The following is a 21,131-nucleotide window of genomic DNA, read 5'->3' as shown; positions in this document are numbered from 1 at the left end:
AGACACACAGAGGTGGATGAACACATAGTGCAGCACTGTTTCCGCTACACATCCTCAGTACTGACCAGCACACTGGCCTTCCAGAAGGAACAGAGACTGAAGTATGAATGTCAAGTAAGGAGACGCTACCTGACTGCATTCATTGACCACTGAGCCAATACTGTACTGTGCTAGTCTTGCTCTGCTCGACTGACCTTTGTCCATAACAATCCCTAACTTGGTGAGAATCTTTAGCTAACCCACAAATACACTTCTGGTCTTCTCAACTGTTACCTGTGTCTGTTTGGGTTCATATAGGCACTGCTTCAGGTCGCCAAAAACCTCTTCACACATTTGGGTGAGTATCATACTTAACATATTTTTTGTGGCACAATGTCAGTTGTTATAACAACAGTTATTTATTTCTGTCTCCAGATGATGTATCAGTCCTGCTGAAAGAGATTATTGCAGAAGCCAGGAGTCTCACCAGTGCAGAAATGTAAGTACTGTATTACCATAAGGCTATCACAAGGATGGTAACAAAAGCGTTAGTAACATTGATTAATATGACCCTTCTATCTCTCCTCCAGTTGTTCTGTGTTCCTGTTGGACAGTGTCAGTCACGAACTGGTTGCCAAGGTGTTTAATGGAGGAGTGGTTATCGATGAGGAGGTGGGTCATCATCCTAAACTCAGTCCCACCAAATCTCTAATCCACAGACTTTTATCTTAGACAAAATGGTATTGTATATGACTGTTATTTCCATAGTGTAATGGCCTCTTTCTTGTCATCTCAGACAGAGCTGCGTATCCCTGCTGACCAGGGCATAGCAGGCCATGTGGCCACCACAGGGAAGATCCTCAACATCACAGATGCTTACTCCCACCCTCTCTTCTACCGCGCCGTGGACGACAGCACAGGCTTCAAAACACGCAACATCCTCTGCTTCCCCATAAAGGACGAACATGGAGGTCTGTCTCTCCGTCTCTCTTTTTTTCTGCCCGTTTTTATTTCTTTCTCTCTCCATTTCCCCGTCTCCCTATTTCTGATCCTTCTACTGATAATTGTATATCCCTCATCTATCTCTCTCTCTTTCTCTCTCTCTGTTCAGAAGTGATTGGCGTGGCTGAGCTGGTCAACAAGACTAATGGACCATGGTTCACCCGCCTGGATGAGGACTTGGCCACAGCTTTCTCCATATACTGTGGCATCAGCATCGCTCATGTGAGTTCACAGGCATCCCATTTTCTTATCCTATATGACCTTATAACTGATTATTACCTGACATCATGTTTTTTTGTATAAAGTAAAGGGCCATCCACACCAAGGACAATAACTATAAAGATAACTATAATAATAAATTATACATAACTATATTTTGAGCATCCACACCAGCGGACCGTTAATCATTCTGCAGTAAACCTGTCGATCAGCTGATTAACACATCCTACTGCACGCTGTAGGCCTTGTAATAAGGTAGTAACACAAGACCATTCAGTGCTTCAATGTACACTACCGTTCAAAAGTTTGGGGTCACTTAGAAATGTCCTTGTTTATGAAAGAAAAGCATATTTTTTGTCCATATCTCAGACTGGCCAATAAAAATAAGATTAAGATGGGCAAAAGAACACAGACACTGGACAGAGATATGGCTTTTTCTTTGCAACTCTGACTAGAAGGCCAGCATCCCGGAGTCGCCTCTTCACTGTTGACATTGAGACTGGTGTTTTGCGGGTACTATTTAATGAAGCTGCCAGTTGAGGACTTGTGAGGCGTCTGTTTCTCAAACTAGACACTCTAACGTACTTGTCCTCTTGCTCAGTAGTGCACCGAGGCCTCCCACTCCTCTTTCTATTCTGGTTAGGGCCAGTTTGTGCTGTTCTGTGAAGGAAGTAGTACGCAGCGTTGTACGAGATTTTCAGTTTCTTGGCAATTTCTCACATGGAATAGCCTTCATTTCTCAGAACAAGAATAGACTGACGAGTAGCAGAAGAAAGTTCTTTGTTTCTGGCCATTTTGAGCCTGTAATCGAACCCACAATACTCAACTAGTCTAAAGAAGGCCAATTTTATTGCTTCTTTAATCAGAACAACAGTTTTCAGCTGTGCTAACATAATTGTAAAAGGGTTTTCCAATGATCAATTAGCCTTTTAAACTTGCTTTAGCTAACACAACGTGCCATTGGAACACAGGAGTGATGGTTGCTGATAATGGGCCTCTGTACGCCTATGTAGATCTTCCATTAAAAATCAGCCGTTTCCAGCTACAATAGTCATTTACAACATTAACAATGTCTACACTGTATTTCTGATCAATTTTGTTATTTTAATGGACAAAAAATGTGCTTTTCTTTCAAAAACAAGGACATTTGTAAGTGACTCCAAACCTTTGAATGGTGGTGTACATGTAATATTGAAACTCATATTTAAATGTAGTAATTCAACAACAAACGCTGTTTAGCCTGCACATCTTTTACATCATGTCATTGATTAGTTATTGGTCTATTCTCAACAGTTTACAAGGTCCAGAAAGGCATATTAGCAGGCCAGTCATAGTGTGTATTTTGTCAAAATGTATTGTCAAATATGGCCTTCTCATGCGCTGTTTGTCGTGGATCATCATTCTCCCAAGTCGTCCTATAATTAATGTGGCCACCAATATGCTCACACATGCCCAGTTATTCAGGTAAGCTTACCATGCACTCAGCCGTCTCTCTTCCCCAAGCAGCCTCGCGCACCTAGAACCAAGAATACTTCAATTGAATGCTTTTTTGATTGGTTGTCAATTTTTTATCGTCAGAGGGATATGGAAAAGAAATGGCTCTGAAAGTGATCCAAACGATAGCTCTTGTAATCGTTCCCCACTCTTTTTGTAGTTGTCGTTGTACTGTGAACGCTCCTGTTCACTTGAATTAGAACAATAATAAATACCAAAAAGTTAAAGTTATCGTCCTTAGTGTGGATGTTGATCAATTGTTTAACACTAATTTGTCATCAACAATATTGCCATCATGCTGAATGACTCCTGTGTTTTCTGTTCCTCCTCAGTCCCTCCTGTATAAGAGGGTCGATGAAGCACAGTTTAGGAGTCAGCTGGCCAATGAGATGATGAAGTACCACATGATGGTAAAGCATCCATTCAGAGCTCTTCTTCAACCTATTCAACTTATCTCTTCAATCTATGAATGCAGATCCAGTCATTTTGTTAGATTTGGCAGTTAATGTCCTGACCTTTGACCCTGTCTTTCAGGTGTCAGACGAGGAAGTGACCCGGCTACTGACTGTGGGCATCCAGGCTGTAGGGGAAATACACCCCAGCTTCTCCAGCTTCACCTATACACCTCGCTCCCTGTCAGACGACAGCACACCCACAGTGAGACAATCAACACACACACTCTTGGAGAAAGACACTGGTAGTGTGTATTATTTCTGTTTTCTCATGTCTCTCGATTATGCCTCCTGTTCCTAGGCCGTGATCAGCATGTTTGAGGACATGGGCTTCATAAACACCTACAAGATCAACATGCACACGCTGGCCAGGTTCTGTCTGATGGTGAAGAGAGGCTACAGGGATCCTCCATATCACAACTGGATGCACGCGTTCTCAGTCTCTCATTTCTGCTACCTCCTCTGCAAGAACCTGGAGCTCTCCAACTACCTAGAGTAAGAACACACAGAGAAATGCATTTAAAAACGTTGTTACGGTAAAGTGAAACATGAACACTTCAACTCACACTGCAGCGTCCTCTTTCAGGGACATCGAGATGTTTGCTCTTTTTGTGTCCTGCATGTGTCATGACTTGGACCACAGAGGGACCAACAACTCCTTCCAGGTGGCATCGGTAAGATCCCACATACCACAAAACACAGACTCCTATGCTGTATGTAGCCGTTCTATAGCCCACTAAGCACAGTTCGACGCCGACATCTTTTGGATGTCTTTTTTTGGTCCTGTCCGGACCAACCGTCTTTATTTTGTCTTTTTTTTTGGTGCGGCCCCGACAAGCCTTGATTTCAATGTCCACCAAAGTAGATCATAGACGTCTATGTTTGGTTCAGATTTGTTCTGGTCCGGACTAGTCTTCATTTCAACATCCGGACACGTCCGGTCCGAACTGGCCTATATTTGGCCCAAACATAGATTTGGTCCGGTCCGGAACAAATCTGAACCAATCATTGACATCTATGTTTCACAAGTTAGGACGGCACAGTACAGTAGAGCATAGTAGAATACAGTACAGTAAAGTAAGGAAAAGTAAAGTATAGCTCAGTACATTATAGCACAGTATAGTACAATATAATGTAGTGTCTTTACTCTACTCTAATGTACTCTACTAAACTGTACTCTATGAGAGTTTTATTGTATTTGAAGTGGTCTGTTGGTTAATTTTGTAGCTTGGACTACTTTGAACATCATCGCTGCCAGTTTTAACATAAGTGCATGTGACAGATATGAGCAATAATAAATATTCTATGTTGCACTCTTCAGTTGGCTCCTCTTTCCTATATTAAATTGATTTAAACATTATTATTGTGATATAATGCTTACTTCATTGAGAATGTATTTGCAGTTTGAACGACAATTCCACCACTTTATAACCAGTTATTATGCTGTAAGTACCTGCATACACTGAGTGTACAAAACATTAGGAACAACATCCCAATATTGAGTTGCACCCCCTTTTGCCCTCAGAACTGCCTCAATTTGACGGGGCATGGACTCTACAAGGTGTCGAAAGTGTTCCACAGGGATGCTGGCCCATGTGTACTCAAAGCCTCCCAAAGTTGTGTCAAGTTGGCTGGATGTCCTTCAGGTGGTGGACCATTCTTGATACACATGGGAAACTGTTTAGCGTGAAAAACCCAGCAGCGTTACAGGTCTTGACACACTCAAACTGGTGCACCTGGCACCTACTACCATACCCCGTTCAAAGGCACTTAAAACTTTTGTCTTGCCCATTCACCCTCTGAATGGTACACATCAATTGTCTCAAGGCTTACAAATCCTTCTTTAACCTGTTTCCTCCCCTTCATCTACACTGATTGAAGTGGATTTTACAGGTGACATCAATAAGGGATCATAGCGTTCACCTGATTCACCTGGTCAGTCTATGTTATGGAAAGAGCAGGTGTTCTTAATGTTTTGAACACTCAGTGTATATGCGCTACTGTAAGATGTGATACACGTTTTGACGTTTTATCGTTTTTGTTAGTCGTACTGCACGATTCCTTGTTTTTGTCATTTTTTTAAGCTTCTGTATTGCCCTCGTACAGTATACTACAACTCCCAGGATGCAATGCGACCTCCACTACGACCTCCACTCATCACTGTCAAACGCTCCCTGAAACATTTCAACGAGCAAGCCTTTCTATTCGACCTGGCCCTGGTATCCTGGAAGGATATTGACCTCATCCCGTCAGTAGAGGATGCCTGGTTATTTTTCAAAAATGCCTTCCTCACCATCTTAAATAAGCATGCCCCTTTCAAGAAATTTAGAACCAGGAACAGATATAGCCCTTGGTTCTCCCCAGACCTGACTGCCCTTAACCAACACAAAAATATCCTGTGGCGTTCTGCATTAGCATCGAACTGCCCCCGCGATATGCAACTTTTCAGGGAAGTTAGAAACGCCAAGGCTAGCTTTTTCAAACAGAAATTTGCTTCCTGCAACTCAAACTCTAAAAAGTTCTGGGACATTGTAAAGTCCATGGAGAATAAGAACACCTCCTCCCAGCTGCCCACTGCACTGAGGATAGGAAACTCTGTCACCACCGATAAGCCCACTATAATTGAGAATTTCAATAAGCATTTTTCTACGGCTGGCCATGCTTTCCACCTAACTACCCCTACTGCATTCAACAGCACTGCACCCCCCACAGCTACTCGCCCAAGCCTCCCCCATTTCTCCTTCTCCCAAATCCATTCAGCTGATGTTCTGAAAGAGCTGCAAAATCTGGACCCCTACAAATCAGCTGGGCTTGACAATCTGGACCCTTTCTTTCAAAAATTATCTGCCGAAATTATTGCAACCCCTATTACTAGCCTGTTCAACCTCTCTTTCGTGTCGTCTGAGATTCCCATAGATTGGAAAGCAGCTGCTGTCATCCCCCTCTTCAAAGGAGGTGACACTCTTGACCCAAATTGCTACAGACCTATATCCATCCTACCCTGCCTTTCTAAGGTCTTCGAAAGCCAAGTCAACAAACAGATTACCGACCATTTCGAATCCCACCGCACCCTCTCCGCTATGCAATCTGGTTTCAGAGCTGGTCATGGGTGCACCTCAGCCACGCTCAAGGTCCTAAACGACATCGTAACCACCATCGATAAGAAACAATACTGTGCTGCCGTATTCATTGACCTGGCCAAAGCTTTTGACTCTGTTAATCACCACATCCTCATCGGCAGACTCAGTAGCCTTGGTTTCTCAAACGATTGCGTCGCCTGGTTCACCAACTACTTCTCTGATAGAGTTCAGTGTGTCAAATCGGAGGGCCTGCTGTCCGAACCTCTGGCAGTCTCTATGGGGGTACCACAGGGTTCAATTCTTGGGCCAACTCTTTTCTCTGTATACATCAATGATGTCGCTCTTGCTGCTGGTGAATCTCTGATCCACCTCTACGCAGACGACACCATTCTGTATACTTCTGGCCCTTCTTTGGACACTGTGTTAACAACCCTCCAGACGAGCTTCAATGCCATACAACTCTGCTTCCGTGGTCTCCAACTGCTCCTAAATACAAGTAAAACTAAATGCATGCTCTTCAAACGATCGCTGCCTGCACCTGCCCGCCTGTCCAGCATCACTTCTCCGGACGGTTCTGACTTAGAATTTGTGGACAACTACAAATACCTAGGTGTCTGGTTAGACTGTAAACTCTCCTTCCAGACTCACATCAATCATCTCCAATCCAAAGTTAAATCTAGAATTGGCTTCCTATTTCGCAACAAAGCATCCTTCACTCATGCTGCCAAACTAACCCTCGTAAAACTGACCATCCTACCAATCCTCGACTTCGGCGATGTCATTTACAAAATAGCCTCCAATACCCTACTCAACAAGCTGGATGTAGTCTATCACAGTGCCATACGTTTTGTCACCAAAGCCCCATATACTACCCACCACTGCGACCTGTACGCTCTCGTTGGCTGGCCTTCGCTTCATAATCGTCGCCAAATACATTGGCTCCAGGTCATCTACAAGACCCTGCTAGGTAAAGTTATCTCCGCTCACTGGTCACCATAGCAGCACCCACCTGTAGCACGCGCTCCAGCAGGTATATCTCTCTGGTCACCCCTAAAGCCAACTCCTCCTTTGGTCGTCTCTCCTTCCAGTTCTCTGCTGCCAATGACTGGAACGAACTACAAAAATCTCTGAAACTGGAAACACTTATCTCCCTCACTAGCTTTAAGCACCAGCTATCAGAGCAGCTCCCAGATCACTGCACCTGTACATAGCCCATCTATAATTTAGCCCAAACTACTACCTCTTCCCCTACTTTATTTATTTATTTTGCTCCTTTGCACCATATTATTTATATTTTAACTTTGAACTTTCTTCAAATAACAAATCTACCATTCCAGTGTTTTACTTGCTATACTTTATTTACTCTGCCACCATGGCCTTTTTTGCCTTTACCTCCCTTATCTCACATCATTTGCTCACATTGTATATAGTCTTATTTCTTTCTACTGTATCATTGATTGTATGTTGTTTTACTCCATGTGTAACTCTGTGTTTTTAATGTTGTCGAACTGCTTTGCTTTATCTTGGCCAGGTAGCAATTGTAAATGAGAACTTGTTCTCAACTTGCCTACCTGGTTAAATAAAGGTGAATTTTTTTTTTTTTTGTTTAATGCATTGCCCAGTCTGCAGTTAGCTTAGCTGGCTAGCAAGCCCAGACTAAAAGGCTATGCATGGTCAATCCAACATCTGCAGTGGCCGTACAGCATTTACTGAGATGCGGCCTCCGCAGAAGTCAAAGCATTCATACTTCTTGCGCTTCAGAGAGCTCTTCATACGCAGTCAATAAATTGGTCTGCACTGCACCACTCCTAGTGATTCAGGGCTAATCTCTATAGCCATCCAGCTACAAGCAACTAGCTAAACGAAAAGACCAGACCAGACCTTACCTCTTCTGAGATGTTGAAGTCCGTTTCCCACTGCTTGACACAGGAGCTCGGCCAAGATAGCATGATGTAAAACGACTGCACCGTTTCCCCCCACGAATCTCCTCATTGCTCCACAGCAAAATTATTCTACATTTAGGCTATTGTTTATATGTGTATTCCACACTATGTTGAGGTCAAAATCTGTCAACCCCAATACATTGATGTCATCCTCATCAATCAACTGCATTACGGGTAAAAACTACTTTGATTACCACTTTCGATTTTTGTATGCTGATACGAATGGGAGTTTGTTTTTCTAAACCTGAAAAGGGACAACTTCTAAATGTTATGCAGTGAAAACAGCCAAACATAATCAGATTTTAGAAACCACATTGTGGGCCTGTTACAATACATCAATTATGACGGATTTGACAAATGACCACAGATCAGATTGGTTGAATGTGCACCAATCCAGTGTCCTTCTATCCCACAGCCTGCATTCCATTGACCTCTTTACTGTATCTATCCCCGATCTTTACTGTATCTATTACCTCCCCGATATCTTTCCAGGAGTTCAAACACATTTTTGTGTCTTTGAAATTCCTTACACGAGGTATCATGAATATGTTTTTATTTGTGAACTTGTTCTGATAGCCTTTCGTCAAAGTTCCATGTCTGTTATCAAGGAAGTTGTCAGGAAGTGAATTTGTGTTTATACAGGATGTACCGCCCCACCTACTGTCAACCAATCATGTAATTGTTACAAAATTTGGGCGTCGCATGGTGATGCGGCACAGAGCTCAATTTGGCCTCCGCAAGCCCTCCGAGGCTCCGCAATTGCATCACACCCTCCATATGGTGCCTCCAGATCACATTTTCAGATCAAGCATAAATTAGCTTTAAGCTTATGTCATAAATTATGAGTGCATTTCACATTACTTTTGTGTTGTAATCATATTATAATGCTTGCATGCATATCATGCTGAATATATGTTTATGTATTGTCACCAATCAACTGCATTACAATAAAGAACCATTCAAATTTAGATGCAAACAAAAGCTAACCATACGTTACTGTATCTGATGGCTAGCTAGCAAGGTAGCCCGACTGCTACACCCAAAATAAGTGTTTGCAACAATAACAGCCAAGCTTAATCTTAGTGACTGTCTTAAACCACAGTCCAAACAACATGTATGCCTGTTAGAACAGAACATGTATCATGACATTTACAGGCTAATCACTACAGAATCCTAGTCTCTAATGATTGAAGCCTGTATCTTTGATGCTAACATTAGCAATGCTAACTAGCGAAGTAAAGTAGCCAACCTTGCTGCATCTAAAGTATTTTCAACATGAACAGCCAAATACAACACTGTAGAACTAATAAAAACGTATGAAGTTAACAAGTAATTCACTACAAAAATATAGGCTATTTGGAAAGGATGCAATGGCCGGAGTTGCAACTTTATCTGTGATGGTGGGAGTGGTTCTGCCAAATGGAGTCATGGGAGTTTATTGGAGGAAGCTGACTATACATATAATTCTATAGGTTTTTGGATGAAGACAACCAGAGCAACATATAGCAGGCAGTTCCAATATGATCAGAAAACTGCAGATGAGTTATATAGATAGCTGAAAATGACTGTCCATAAAAACTTTTATTAGTCATCTCAGAGATTCTACTTGAAAACTTCACAGATAAACAATTTCCAATTTTGCTCATCATTAAACAGTCAATAGACATGAAATCATAATACTACACACTGTGTAGGACATTACTAAATACTTCTTAATAACAACCCAAATGTTAAAAGCGGCGGAGTTTCCCTTTAAATTTAGCCATAGAATCAATGACCAACAAATAAACATAATTTTGCTTACTGGAGTCACACAAACTGCCACAGAAGCATGCATTACAAAAACAATCCGTTTTGTCTTCTCTTCTCCAGAAATCTGTGTTGGCTGGCCTGTATAGTTCTGAGGGATCTGTGCTGGAGGTAAACACAAAGTTTCATGAACAGAAATGTATTATGTGTGTCCTTCATTTAAAGGTAAAAGGTAAAAACATGAGTTGATTGTGCACTGGGTATTTGCTGTCATCTAGTGGATATGAAATGTAATTGCAGCCTCACCACTGACTATTTATTGGCTTTCATTTCCAGAGACACCACTTTGCTCAGGCGATCGCCATCCTCAACACCCAGGGCTGCAATATCTTTGAGAAGTTCTCCAGAAAAGTAAGACAAAGGCAATGTAAGAACATTCCTCTTTTCTAGTTGGTTTTGTACTATTTTCACTCTGTTTCTGTGTTGTGTTTTTGGTTGCCAGGACTACCAGAGGATGCTTGACCTGATGAGGGACATCATCCTGGCCACAGACTTAGCTCATCACCTACGGATCCTGAAGGATCTACAGAAAATGGCAGATGGTAAGTCATCCCCCGGCCCATACATCCTGTCTGAGTGTCTTGTGAGCGGTAGGAAGGTAGATCTTCATTTCTACAGCTCTTCCATTTCTTATTAGGGCTCCTGAGTGGTGCAGCGGTCTAAGCATCACTACAGACCCTGGTTCGATTCCAGGCTGTATCACAACCGGCCGTGATTGAGAGTCCCATAGGGCGGCGCACAATTGGTCCGGGTTAGGGTTTGGCCAGGGTAGGCCGTCATTGTAAATAAGAATTTGTTCTTAACTGACTTGCCTAGCTTTAAAATGTTTATTTGACCTTTATTTAACTAGGCAAGTCAGTTAAGAACGACTTCTTATTTACAATGACGGCCTAAGAACAGTGGGTTAACTGCCTTGTTCAGGAGCAGAACAACATATTTTTACCTTGTCAGCTCAGGGATTCGATCTAGCAACCTTTCGGTTACTGGCCCAACGCTCTAACCACTAGGCAACCTGCCGCCCCACTTTTAAATAAAGGTTAAATAAAAATGTAATTAGATCATATTGTCTGTTTTGTCTTCCAGTGGGCTACAACAACAAAGAACCTCAGCACCATAACCTGCTACTGTGCCTGATCATGACCTCCTGTGACCTCTCTGACCAGACCAAAGACTGGAAGACAACCTGGAAGATCGCTGTAAGTACCCACTCAGATCTGACTCCTCTAATAAGAATTTTGGGGGTTCTTATATTTGTCCTTTTATACTCGTGTGTAATGGAAATGTTTTTTGGGGGGATATTCCAATTCCTCCTGAGACACCTGCAGGAAGTGGGGTCGCGCCCCTGGAGCCATTAGGGTTAAGTGCCTTGCTCAAGGGTACAGCGACAGATAAAAAAAATCTTCACCTTGTTGGCTCCGGTATTCAAACCTGCAAACTTTCGGTTACTGGCCCAATGCTCTAACCTTGAGGCTACCTGCCGCCGCTAAACCAACTGTGCTCACCTCTCCACCTTATTTCATTTACATCCATTTTATTGTTCTTAGTAAGAGGGCCTCCATGTAGTATGCTAACATGAAACTCATGTCTGTTTTTGTGACAGGGACTCATTTACAAGGAATTCTTTTCTCAAGGAGATCTGGTATGTATGCAATTATTTATGAATGCCAAACATTGTATCCATCATATTGTTCTCTGTGTCCATGTAGTACAGGCACCTTTATAATTTCCTGTGTGTGTGTGTGTCCCTGTGCTTGTGGCTGCAGGAGAAGGCTATGGGGAACCGTCCCAGTGAGATGATGGACAGAGAGAAGGCCTACATCCCAGAGCTACAGACAGGCTTCATGGAGCACATAGCCATGCCAATCTACAAGTGAGCCTCTGACTGATCTGTAACCCCCATATCTGGGAGATGAGTGGTGTAATTGTTATCTCAGACAATAAGAACTGTTGTGTGTTGTATATGCATATTAGTAGTCCCTCCTTAGCTTGTGTCTGACTATACTTTCCTCCCGGCTTTGCTCCCTTCTCCTGCAGACTCCTCCAGGACCTGTTCCCCAGGTCGGCAGAGCTGTATGACACCGTGGCCAGCAATAGAGAACAGTGGGGCAGGGTCTCTCACAAGCCGGGAAACGATTCTCTGGATTACCTAGATGCAGAGTTTGAGCAGCTACAGGATGAGCAGAATGGATAGGACGGACAGACAGAGCAGGGAAGGGGCGATGAGACCAATGGTAGCCCTCCGGCCCAGCAAGACAAACTAACAACTACAGCATCAGTAATGTATTACCTCCCCCTGAAAATACACCTATTTTACAGGTTGTTGTGTGGTGTTGTTGCTGATACAGAAATCTAAATGATCATTAGAGTGTGTCACATTGCAGCAGGTATAGAGCAACACAATGCAGATAGCAGGGGGAGACCGAAAATGATTGATTACACATAATTGTAGAAGACAATACTGATGGCTTTGATCTCATTTTTCAAATTATATATTTTTTCCTTTGCCTGGAGTTTCTAACAATGATATTTGAACTTTGTGTGAATCTTTACAGGCAGGTATTGAGGGTTACCAGGTCAAAACATGTACATTATAAACAGAATGTTACAAGCTTGCCTTACTTTGTCTAAGTTGCCTTCAATGTGAGAAACTGCTGGATTGATAATATATACTTTGTGGTATTGTGTATATAACAATGTTAGTGATTGGAATACACAATACTGTAAAACGGTATATTTTTTTGTTATAAATGTACTAGTTGATAGCGCACAGATTTTTCTTAACATGTAAATGGTAGAATTGGCGTTACCACCACTTTGGGGATTCCCTGTATTGCCTGTAGAACCCCAAACGTTGTTTTCAGGGTTTGGTCTAAATCTGGGGCTGATCATCTCACCCTTTGGACATTGCTTTTTGAATGTTTGACAGGTACAAATGGCATATGCTTTTTGTTTTTGGAACAGCTATATTCAGTGATTATGTTGATGTACTGTACAGTATGTATGTTGCATTTTCCTATTTCCAAATAATAGAGATAATTCTGTGAATTCTGAATCTACATGTTAACATCATGCACTGGATATTTACATTTGTTCTTAATTAATAGTTGTGGACAAGTAAAATATTGTTCACACAATGTATTAAGTACGTGTCCTTTCTCAATCAACATCTTCACCTTCTCTCTACATATTTATCTTTAAAAATCTGTATTCCTGAAGCATGTTGTTGTTAATGGTGAAGATAGTGTTGGGCTACATGTAATAACCAGTAATGGCGGCAGGGGGCGCTACCCCCAACTCCAAACACCACTCCCTTGTTTATTATGGGTTGGGAACTCTGGGAAAAGATGGCAGCTTCCTGTCTGTACCTGGGATTTACTTTTCACCAAGGACGGAATCAAAACAGTTGCATGTAGATATCTGCCCAATCGCCTCAAATTCAAATATTTGAAAACTTTACTAAAATTTACCATGGAGAAGAGCGGAAGCATCGACAGTCTGGGTTCGAAGCAATCCTCGTCAAGGCAGGCCAGTGTTGATTCATTGTCCAGGTGGGGCTCGTTCAACTAGCTCCCTGTGTAGTCGATTGACAGGAGCTTTTATAGTTGTCTAACTACTTGCTATCTAAATGTGGCGAAAAATTGTCGATAGTGAAGATATTGAATTTTACTAGTGTAATTCAATGAAAGATGTTGAAGTATCAGCTAAACCTTACTGGGAGATTCGGGTTACAAAAGTCGCTATAGTAGGCAGCCCGAGAAGGTAAACAGTTTGCCCAAGAAAGCCTTACTTTATACTACTAACGTTATCTAGTTAGCTAGACAATGTCAGATTCCACAGCCATCTAGTCTGGGTACAAATAGCCCAGGGGACTGAAAAACAGAGAGGGTCTGTAACATACAGAGTGGATCTATTCTCCAGTCCCCTGGGCTAGGTGCCAGCCATTTAGTTTCTGCTTTAGCGAACACGGCTGTCAAATGAACAAGCAATTTTGGTATGGTATTATTTCTCACTGCTCATTATCCTATAGTACACCTATTCTGCAATTCTGTTGACAGTACGTCCACGTCTCGTTCTGACCGGTCCACTCACGCTGCCAAAACCCCCTATGCGATGTCTTCTGACAATGTGTCCACCTCAACAGAGTTCTCCCCAGAACTACGGGTTGGTACAGGGTTTTTCACCTACAACTTTACACAGATTCAGTTCTACTAATGTAGCAATAGCATCTTAAACATGTCTGCGGTTAACCCTCTCGCTTTTCCCCTAATGATTTCAGGGCAGACCTAAAGCAGTTGCCAAGGTATAGTCTTCCATCCCTCGTCCCTCAAAGATTTGCGTTGGTGTTTAAGTAAAAATAATCAACTTGATTTGTGCTGTTGGCTACTCAGTATGTTTTACCTATACATTGGATATTGTTTTATATACAGGTGCTCAGGGATTCAAACAAAGAAGAACCACAGTTACTACCAAAGGAAAGTGTGCAAGACATGGGTAGGTCATCTCCCCCACCCCCCAGCTATGGGTTATTTTTGGTTTAATGGAATGACCTGCTTAAACTTTTATCTGTATTTTCTAACAGCCAAAGACGTCACCTACATCTGTCCTTACATTGGTGCACTGAGGGGGACGTTGACTGTCACCAACTACAGACTGTTTTTCAGATGCACGGACAGGGTATGTTTTTCAGATGCACGGACAGGGTATGTTTTTCAGATGCACGGACAGGGTATGTTTTTCAGATGCACGGACAGGGTATGTTTTTCAGATGCACGGACAGGGTATGTTTTTCAGATGCACGGACAGGGTATGTTTTTCAGATGCACGGACAGGGTATGTTTTTCAGATGCACGGACAGGGTATGTTTTTCAGATGCACGGACGGGGTATGTTTTTCAGATGCACGGACGGGGTATGTTTTTCAGGTGCACGGACGGGGTATGTTTTTCAGGTGCACGGACGGGGTATGTTTTTCAGGTGCACGGACGGGGTATGTTTTTCAGGTGCACGGACGGGGTATGTTTTTCAGGTGCACGGACGGGGTATGTTTTTCAGGTGCACGGACGGGTATGTTTTTCAGGTGCACGGACGGGGTATGTTTTTCAGGTGCACGGACGGGGTATGTTTTTCAGGTGCACGGACGGGGCATGTTTTTCAGGTGCACGGGACGGGGCATGTTTTTCAGGTGCACGGACGGGGCATGTTTTTCAGGTGCACGGACGGGGCATGTTTTTCAGGTGCACGGACGGGGCATGTTTTTCAGGTGCACGGACGGGGCATGTTTTTCAGATGCACGGACGGGGCATGTTTTTCAGGTGCACGGACGGGGCATGTTTTTCAGATGCACGGACGGGGCATGTTTTTCAGATGCACGGACGGGGCATGTTTTTCAGATGCACGGACAGGGTATGCTTTTCAGATGCACGGACAGGGTATGCTTTTCAGATGCACGGACAGGGTATGTTTTTCAGATGCACGGACAGGGTATGCTTTTCAGCTTTCAATTGGTCTCCATTCCACTCTTCAGGATGTCAAATCAGTGTTCTTATTATTTCCTTTGTCTCCTAGGAACCAGCGTTTGTGCTGGACTTGCCCCTGGGGGTAGTGAGCCGCGTGGAGAAGATAGGAGGTGCATCTAGCCGTGGTGAGGTCTCCTACGGGCTGGTCTGCAAGGTGAGCAGTGACCACCAAAAAAAAACGTCTGGAACATCCCTTACCTGATGTTTATACTAATATATAAGCTCTTTGTTGCTCTCAAAGAGAACAGGCATTTTTCTTATACTTCAGACTCTAATCACTGCATTCTAGTGCTTCTTCTTTCTCTGAGTGTAAATGACAATGGTTACAGTGACCTGTCACTCTGTCTCCTCAGGATATCCGTAATCTGCGGTTTGCACACAAGCAGATGGAGGACTCACTCAGGAAGTCCATTTTTGAGATCCTGATGAAATTTGCCTTTCCTGTTTCCAATGGTTTGGTGAGTGAGTCACTAGGTCTGTTGCCCATGGTCTGCTACTGTGTACTATAAAGGCCCAGGGCCAACTGACCGACTATTTTTTTCCCTCTGTCATCCACAGCCAACCTTTGCCTTTGAGTATGGGCAGGTCTATCCTGAAAATGGCTGGAAAGTGTATGATGCTCAAGCGGAATACAAAAGACAGGTATTTGGAAGATTTCAAAAATCTGGGCTTTAGGTATAAGTTATTTTTAAATGTTTTTATACTCGTATGTGTGTGTAGGGATTACCCAACGAGAGCTGGAGGATAACTAAAGTGAATGATCACTACGAAGTGTGTGACACTTACCCATCAAACCTGGTGGTGCCTGTCAACATACCAGATGAGGAGCTGAAGAGAGTGGCTGCCTTCAGAGCCAAGGGCAGGATACCTGTGAGTTAACATTTACACTTCACACTGTCCCCACTCTTTAACTGTCTGCAGTACCTCTGTAGTAGTACGCTGATGTAGTGCCTGCGGTCTTGTGTTATTATCCGTGCCAATGCCTCTGCTGTGGCTCTGCAGGTGCTGTCGTGGATCCACCCAGAGAGCCAGGCCACAGTGACCCGCTGTAGTCAGCCCATGGTCGGGGTCAACGGCAAGCGTAGCAAAGACGATGAGAAGTACCTCCAGGCCATCATGGATGCCAATGCTCAGTCCCACAAGCTCTTCATCTTCGATGCCAGGCCTAGCGTCAATGCTGCCGCCAACAAGGTATGTAGTTAGTAATAATAATCCTGTTTTATTTTGAGTCAAAGTGCATTTCCCACACACAGTGCCTATACGGTTCAATGCTCAACCCATAGTGTTATTTTCTTTGGATTTGATTTTGATCTCCTCTCACAGATAATTACATTCTTTAAGTATGAAAACTATTCAGTGTTATTCAGAGTATATTCAATTCCAAGAGATGACTACATTCCCTGCGTTCTCCTCAGATGAAAGGGGGTGGCTATGAGAGTGAGGATGCCTATCAGAATGCAGAGCTGGTGTTCTTGGACATCCACAACATCCATGTGATGAGAGAGTCACTGCGCAAGCTGAAGGAGGTGGTCTATCCCAACATCGAGGAGTCACATTGGCTCTCCAACCTCGAGTCCACTCATTGGCTGGAGCACATCAAGGTGAGGACAGAAGGGAGAGAAAGAAAATCAAGGTTGAGATTATTTGTTGAACCTGTCTGTCTGTTCCCTGTGAAGCTGATCCTGGCTGGGGCGCTGCGTATTGCAGACAAGGTGGAGTCTGGGAAGACTTCAGTGGTAGTTCACTGCAGTGATGGATGGGACCGTACGGCCCAGCTCACCTCCCTGGCCATGCTGATGCTGGACGGACACTACCGCACCATCCGTGGCTTCCAGGTGCTGCTGGAGAAAGAGTGGCTGAGCTTTGGCCACCGCTTCCAGCTAGTAAATAAGCCTTTACTCCCTCTCACTGTGTAGTGTTCCTTATAACAAGCTAAAACACTTGGGACACATTCTCTTGATTATTCATTGACGTTTTGGAAATGCTCGGGACATTCTAATGTGGTAAGAGAAGTTAAAATGGTTTGAAACTTCCTCATTTCCTGACTCGCATGGGTCAACCATCGCCATTGCACAGCTTTACCCTTCTTGTTCAGCCATTACGGTCACTTGACTTTCTGTTCTTCTCCCTCCTTCCCCACTCTCCTTACAGAGGATTGGTCATGGGGATAAGAACCACACAGACGCAGACCGCTCGCCTGTCTTCCTGCAGTTCATTGACTGTGTGTGGCAGATTACCCGACAGGTGAGGGACATCACTGGTAGGGGGTGTTGATGGGTAGTCATGTGGCCTGACCAGAAAAAAAATCCAGGCTTAGTAATAAGGTACACGCATTACACACGGGATGTTTTACTGATGTACATAATCCCTCCGGATTCTCCTGATCGTATATGAATTATAATTTAACTGTTCCTGTCTAGTTTCCTGCAGCCTTTGAGTTCAACGAGTACTTCCTGGTCACCATCCTGGACCACATGTACAGCTGCCTGTTTGGGACATTCATGTGTAACAGTGAACAGCAAAGGGTGAAGGAGGTGAGAGTGCAGACTGTTAGGTTTAAACACCACTTGGATGGAGTGCAATTCAGAAAACCTGAAACTAAACTGTGTTTATTTGACTGTCTCTCATGGATGACTTTTCATACACAGTTGTCATAACAGTGCTAATAGGAATATGCTAAGAGATATGTTTTATTTGCTAATGTTAAAACCAACATCTCATACATCTAATTGTTCTGCAGGAGCTGCCTAAGAAGACAGTTTCTCTGTGGGCCTACATCAACAGCCAACTAGAGGAGTTCACCAACCCTCTTTATGTCAACTATTCCAACCATGTGCTGTTCCCAGTGGTCAGCATGCGCCACCTGGAGCTCTGGGTGGGCTACTACATCCGCTGGAACCCTCGCATGAGGCCACAGGTCTGGGCAAACTACCTCACTTTCATAGTAGTAGTAGTAGTAGTAGTAATGATGTTGATAGTAGTAATATTATTTATGCTGTCTTGTATAATTGTCCCCCTGAATGAAATTGAGGAGGGGACTATGGATCTCTCTCCGCCTGTTAGTATGTTAGTCACACGTGATATCTCCTACAGCACTGGCCCGATTTTGACCAAAGTTGGGTGAATGATGCGTCTTGCCATAAAGATCCGGCATTTACAAAATTACACTGACTGGCCCAAGGCGGGATCTGTTAGTCACACATGGTATCTCAATTGGCCGGGGGGGCTGCATCATTTGTGGGGGATGACATGTTTACTATTGCCTTGTTAGTATGAGTATAAATGGCAGTTTATATGCTTGTTTATAGCATAGTTCTGTTCTAGTGTTGACCACTACTGTTTGTGTACCTTCTTCCCAGGAGCCTGTTCACCAGCGCTACAAGGAGCTGCTGGCCAAGCGGGCGGAGCTTCAGAAGAGGGTGGAGGAGCTGCAGCGAGACGTGACCAATCGCTCTGCCTCCTCCACTGAGAGGGCGGGCTCGCCCACCCGCTCCATCACTCCCGTTCAGACCTTTGTTTGACAAACATTGTTTGACAGGGGGCTTATAGAGTAAGGCTGAGGACTGAGGCCCCACAACGATAAGGTGCCATGCCCATAACTAATAGACTGCACTGCAGGGGACTTGCTGTGTCACACATTCCTGCTTAACATGACACACTCCTGTAGGAAGCAACGCAACCACCAAGTGTCTGTAGAAACCATGTATTGGCCTTTGGCTGTTCCATCTCACTGCTGCTCCAACAGCTGAGGTCGTACAGGGTCAGACCCATAGAAATAGAATAAGAATATTAATTTATATGTCTATGGTCAGAACCCTATGTTGTCTATGCACAAAACAGAGCTGCCTCTGTTTCAGACCACCCATAGACAATAACAGAGGCCTCTAGTGGCCAAAAGGCTGTTTTAGCATGGGCAGCATCATTAAGGGCTTCCGCCATTTTAAAGTAATCAATGTTTTCAATAGGGTGGGGATTCCTATGGGTTGTAGCCGCAATGGCGCTGCCCATACTGTCACACATGCTATAATTATATATATATATAAAGATGAGTCCTCTATTTATCTCTGAGACCACCTCACAATAGCCATACTATACTTCGCTGACCTCTGCTACCAGGGTCAAGAGTACTGTAACATATAATGGTCATCAAATAATCCCTCACAAGTATGCTATAGCATATCGGCTTAACTACATCCAGTATTAATGCATTAGTTTATTCTAAAGTAATAAGTACACTAAATTATTAATAGGATAAAACAAGTACCTAACACACTAAAAGTAAATGCTCATTGAATTTCTCTGTTGTGAAAGCGAGGTGGAGAATTATACATTTTTTTTTTTTAAAGACATGCTATTTAAGCAATTTTCTGTTTATTTCTACTTGACATATTCCAAATAGGTTTTGAGGTCAGAAATGTCTGCTGTTTTGAAGCTGAAAATATTGTTACTGAATGGACACATATTTTGACCAAATAGGTTGAATGAATGTGGGTGTATAGTTAGGTATGCCATTCCATCTGATCAGTATGTTAATGTTTTCTATGCTGTTGAGTTCTTTTTACTAGCAAGTTAACTACATATTATTTCCATTCCCTTAGCCTAGATTGTGTGTACAGTTTATACCATAGACTTTTAGGTTAATACTGAGCTCTGAGTCTCAGTTATAATTAGGTGATAACTTGAGGGCTTTGGTGATGTCACGTTGCAGACTGTTTACCCAAAACAGATCAGTAAAATTGACAATGTGCATGACATGGTTTAGTTGAAAGGTCATACCCACAGGTTGTTCATAAATGCTGCATATGTATAGAATAACAAATTCTACAGAAACTAGAAACTGAATACCACAGATGGCACTAACCATTCCTCCATGGAAGACGTTAATACTCACCAACAACATGCCTCTCACAGGCACAGTGATGTAGAGCTTTGCACTGTTGTTTAAAATAAATAGTCACAACAGGGTTTTGTCTTTGAACAGTGATCTGATTACTAACCAGAGGAAAAGTAGTGAGGCTCATTCCCCACTAGTGCAATGATGAAGTGGCTTTTTTCATGGCCTCACAAGGGCACATCCTTAATCAATATAAATCAGTAACTGCTAATATTTATGTGTTAGTAGAATAATTAATTTGGTGAGAATTTTATGGTCAGTTTAATTGCAGGCCATTAACATAGAGCAAGGTGACTACCATGGACTGTAACCCACGCCTGTCAACAATACACGTTTGACCGTGATATTTTGATAATTTATTTGTTTTTGTTTAAATGTTAGTTTTATTTCCTATTATGCAAATTATTTCTTGTCCTTCTATTATGATCACCAATATATTGTTAGTAGGTAGGTAGATACAACATGACAAAGTTCTTTATATTGCCTGTGAACCACAGCATATGGCCCAGCACGTCAGCAGTTTATCCAGCCTGGATTTACTTTGCTCTTTGATCCAGGATTGACGTCAGTTGCTGTTGACTTAATTTAATGATAAATAAAAGACCACCACAAATTAAATGTGTGTTGTGAACACAATCTTCATCAGAATTCATAGTGCCATTGCATTGCCTAATATTTTGAGAATGACTCTGACAATGTACACAATGGTATGAATATATTGTTCTCTTTTATCTGCAGCCACCT

General features: G+C 43.0%; 2 protein-coding genes across 5 annotated transcripts in view; both read left to right on the top strand.

Annotated features, from left to right (window-relative positions):
- Positions 1-13,114, top strand: part of LOC106603240 (cGMP-dependent 3',5'-cyclic phosphodiesterase) — a 49,974-nt gene extending 36,860 nt beyond the window's left edge. The window contains exons 13-29 of the mRNA XM_045717061.1: positions 3-114; positions 298-337; positions 415-478; positions 570-651; positions 776-950; positions 1,091-1,203; positions 3,027-3,104; positions 3,229-3,351; positions 3,448-3,641; positions 3,733-3,820; positions 10,042-10,089; positions 10,255-10,329; positions 10,421-10,520; positions 11,062-11,174; positions 11,579-11,617; positions 11,742-11,848; positions 12,013-13,114. Coding sequence (XP_045573017.1) covers positions 3-114; positions 298-337; positions 415-478; positions 570-651; positions 776-950; positions 1,091-1,203; positions 3,027-3,104; positions 3,229-3,351; positions 3,448-3,641; positions 3,733-3,820; positions 10,042-10,089; positions 10,255-10,329; positions 10,421-10,520; positions 11,062-11,174; positions 11,579-11,617; positions 11,742-11,848; positions 12,013-12,169 — 1,708 coding nt within the window. The 3' untranslated portion in view covers positions 12,170-13,114. The remainder of the gene's footprint in view (positions 1-2; positions 115-297; positions 338-414; positions 479-569; positions 652-775; positions 951-1,090; positions 1,204-3,026; positions 3,105-3,228; positions 3,352-3,447; positions 3,642-3,732; positions 3,821-10,041; positions 10,090-10,254; positions 10,330-10,420; positions 10,521-11,061; positions 11,175-11,578; positions 11,618-11,741; positions 11,849-12,012) is intronic.
- A 48-nt stretch (positions 13,115-13,162) lies between these two features.
- LOC100306801 (myotubularin related protein 2) lies at positions 13,163-21,000 on the top strand. Of its 4 annotated transcripts, none has more exon segments than NM_001165340.1 (16): positions 13,330-13,526; positions 14,034-14,139; positions 14,255-14,278; positions 14,406-14,469; positions 14,558-14,652; positions 15,543-15,647; positions 15,847-15,951; positions 16,052-16,135; positions 16,214-16,363; positions 16,496-16,684; positions 16,909-17,094; positions 17,170-17,376; positions 17,645-17,737; positions 17,914-18,027; positions 18,234-18,410; positions 18,853-21,000. In NM_001165340.1, coding segments are annotated over 16 exon segments (1,941 nt in total). In that variant the 5' UTR covers positions 13,330-13,446; the 3' UTR covers positions 19,015-21,000.
- Positions 21,001-21,131: the final 131 nt, after the last annotated feature.

The sequence above is a fragment of the Salmo salar genome, chromosome ssa04 (assembly GCF_905237065.1).
Source record: "Salmo salar chromosome ssa04, Ssal_v3.1, whole genome shotgun sequence".
In the NCBI taxonomy this organism is placed as follows: Eukaryota; Metazoa; Chordata; class Actinopteri; order Salmoniformes; family Salmonidae; genus Salmo; species Salmo salar.
The sequence above is the reverse complement of the archived record's forward strand: the minus strand, read 5'-3'. Positions and strand labels throughout refer to the sequence as shown.

Coding starts and splice junctions, on each gene's coding strand:
- LOC100306801 (XM_045716229.1), top strand. CDS start 13,658: ATGAAAGATGTTGAAGTATCAGCTAAACCTTACTGGGAGATTCGGGTT. Junction 16,685..16,908: donor TCAATGCTGCCGCCAACAAG/GTATGTAGTTAG, acceptor CGTTCTCCTCAG/ATGAAAGGGGGTGGCTATGA. Junction 17,095..17,169: donor ATTGGCTGGAGCACATCAAG/GTGAGGACAGAA, acceptor TTCCCTGTGAAG/CTGATCCTGGCTGGGGCGCT.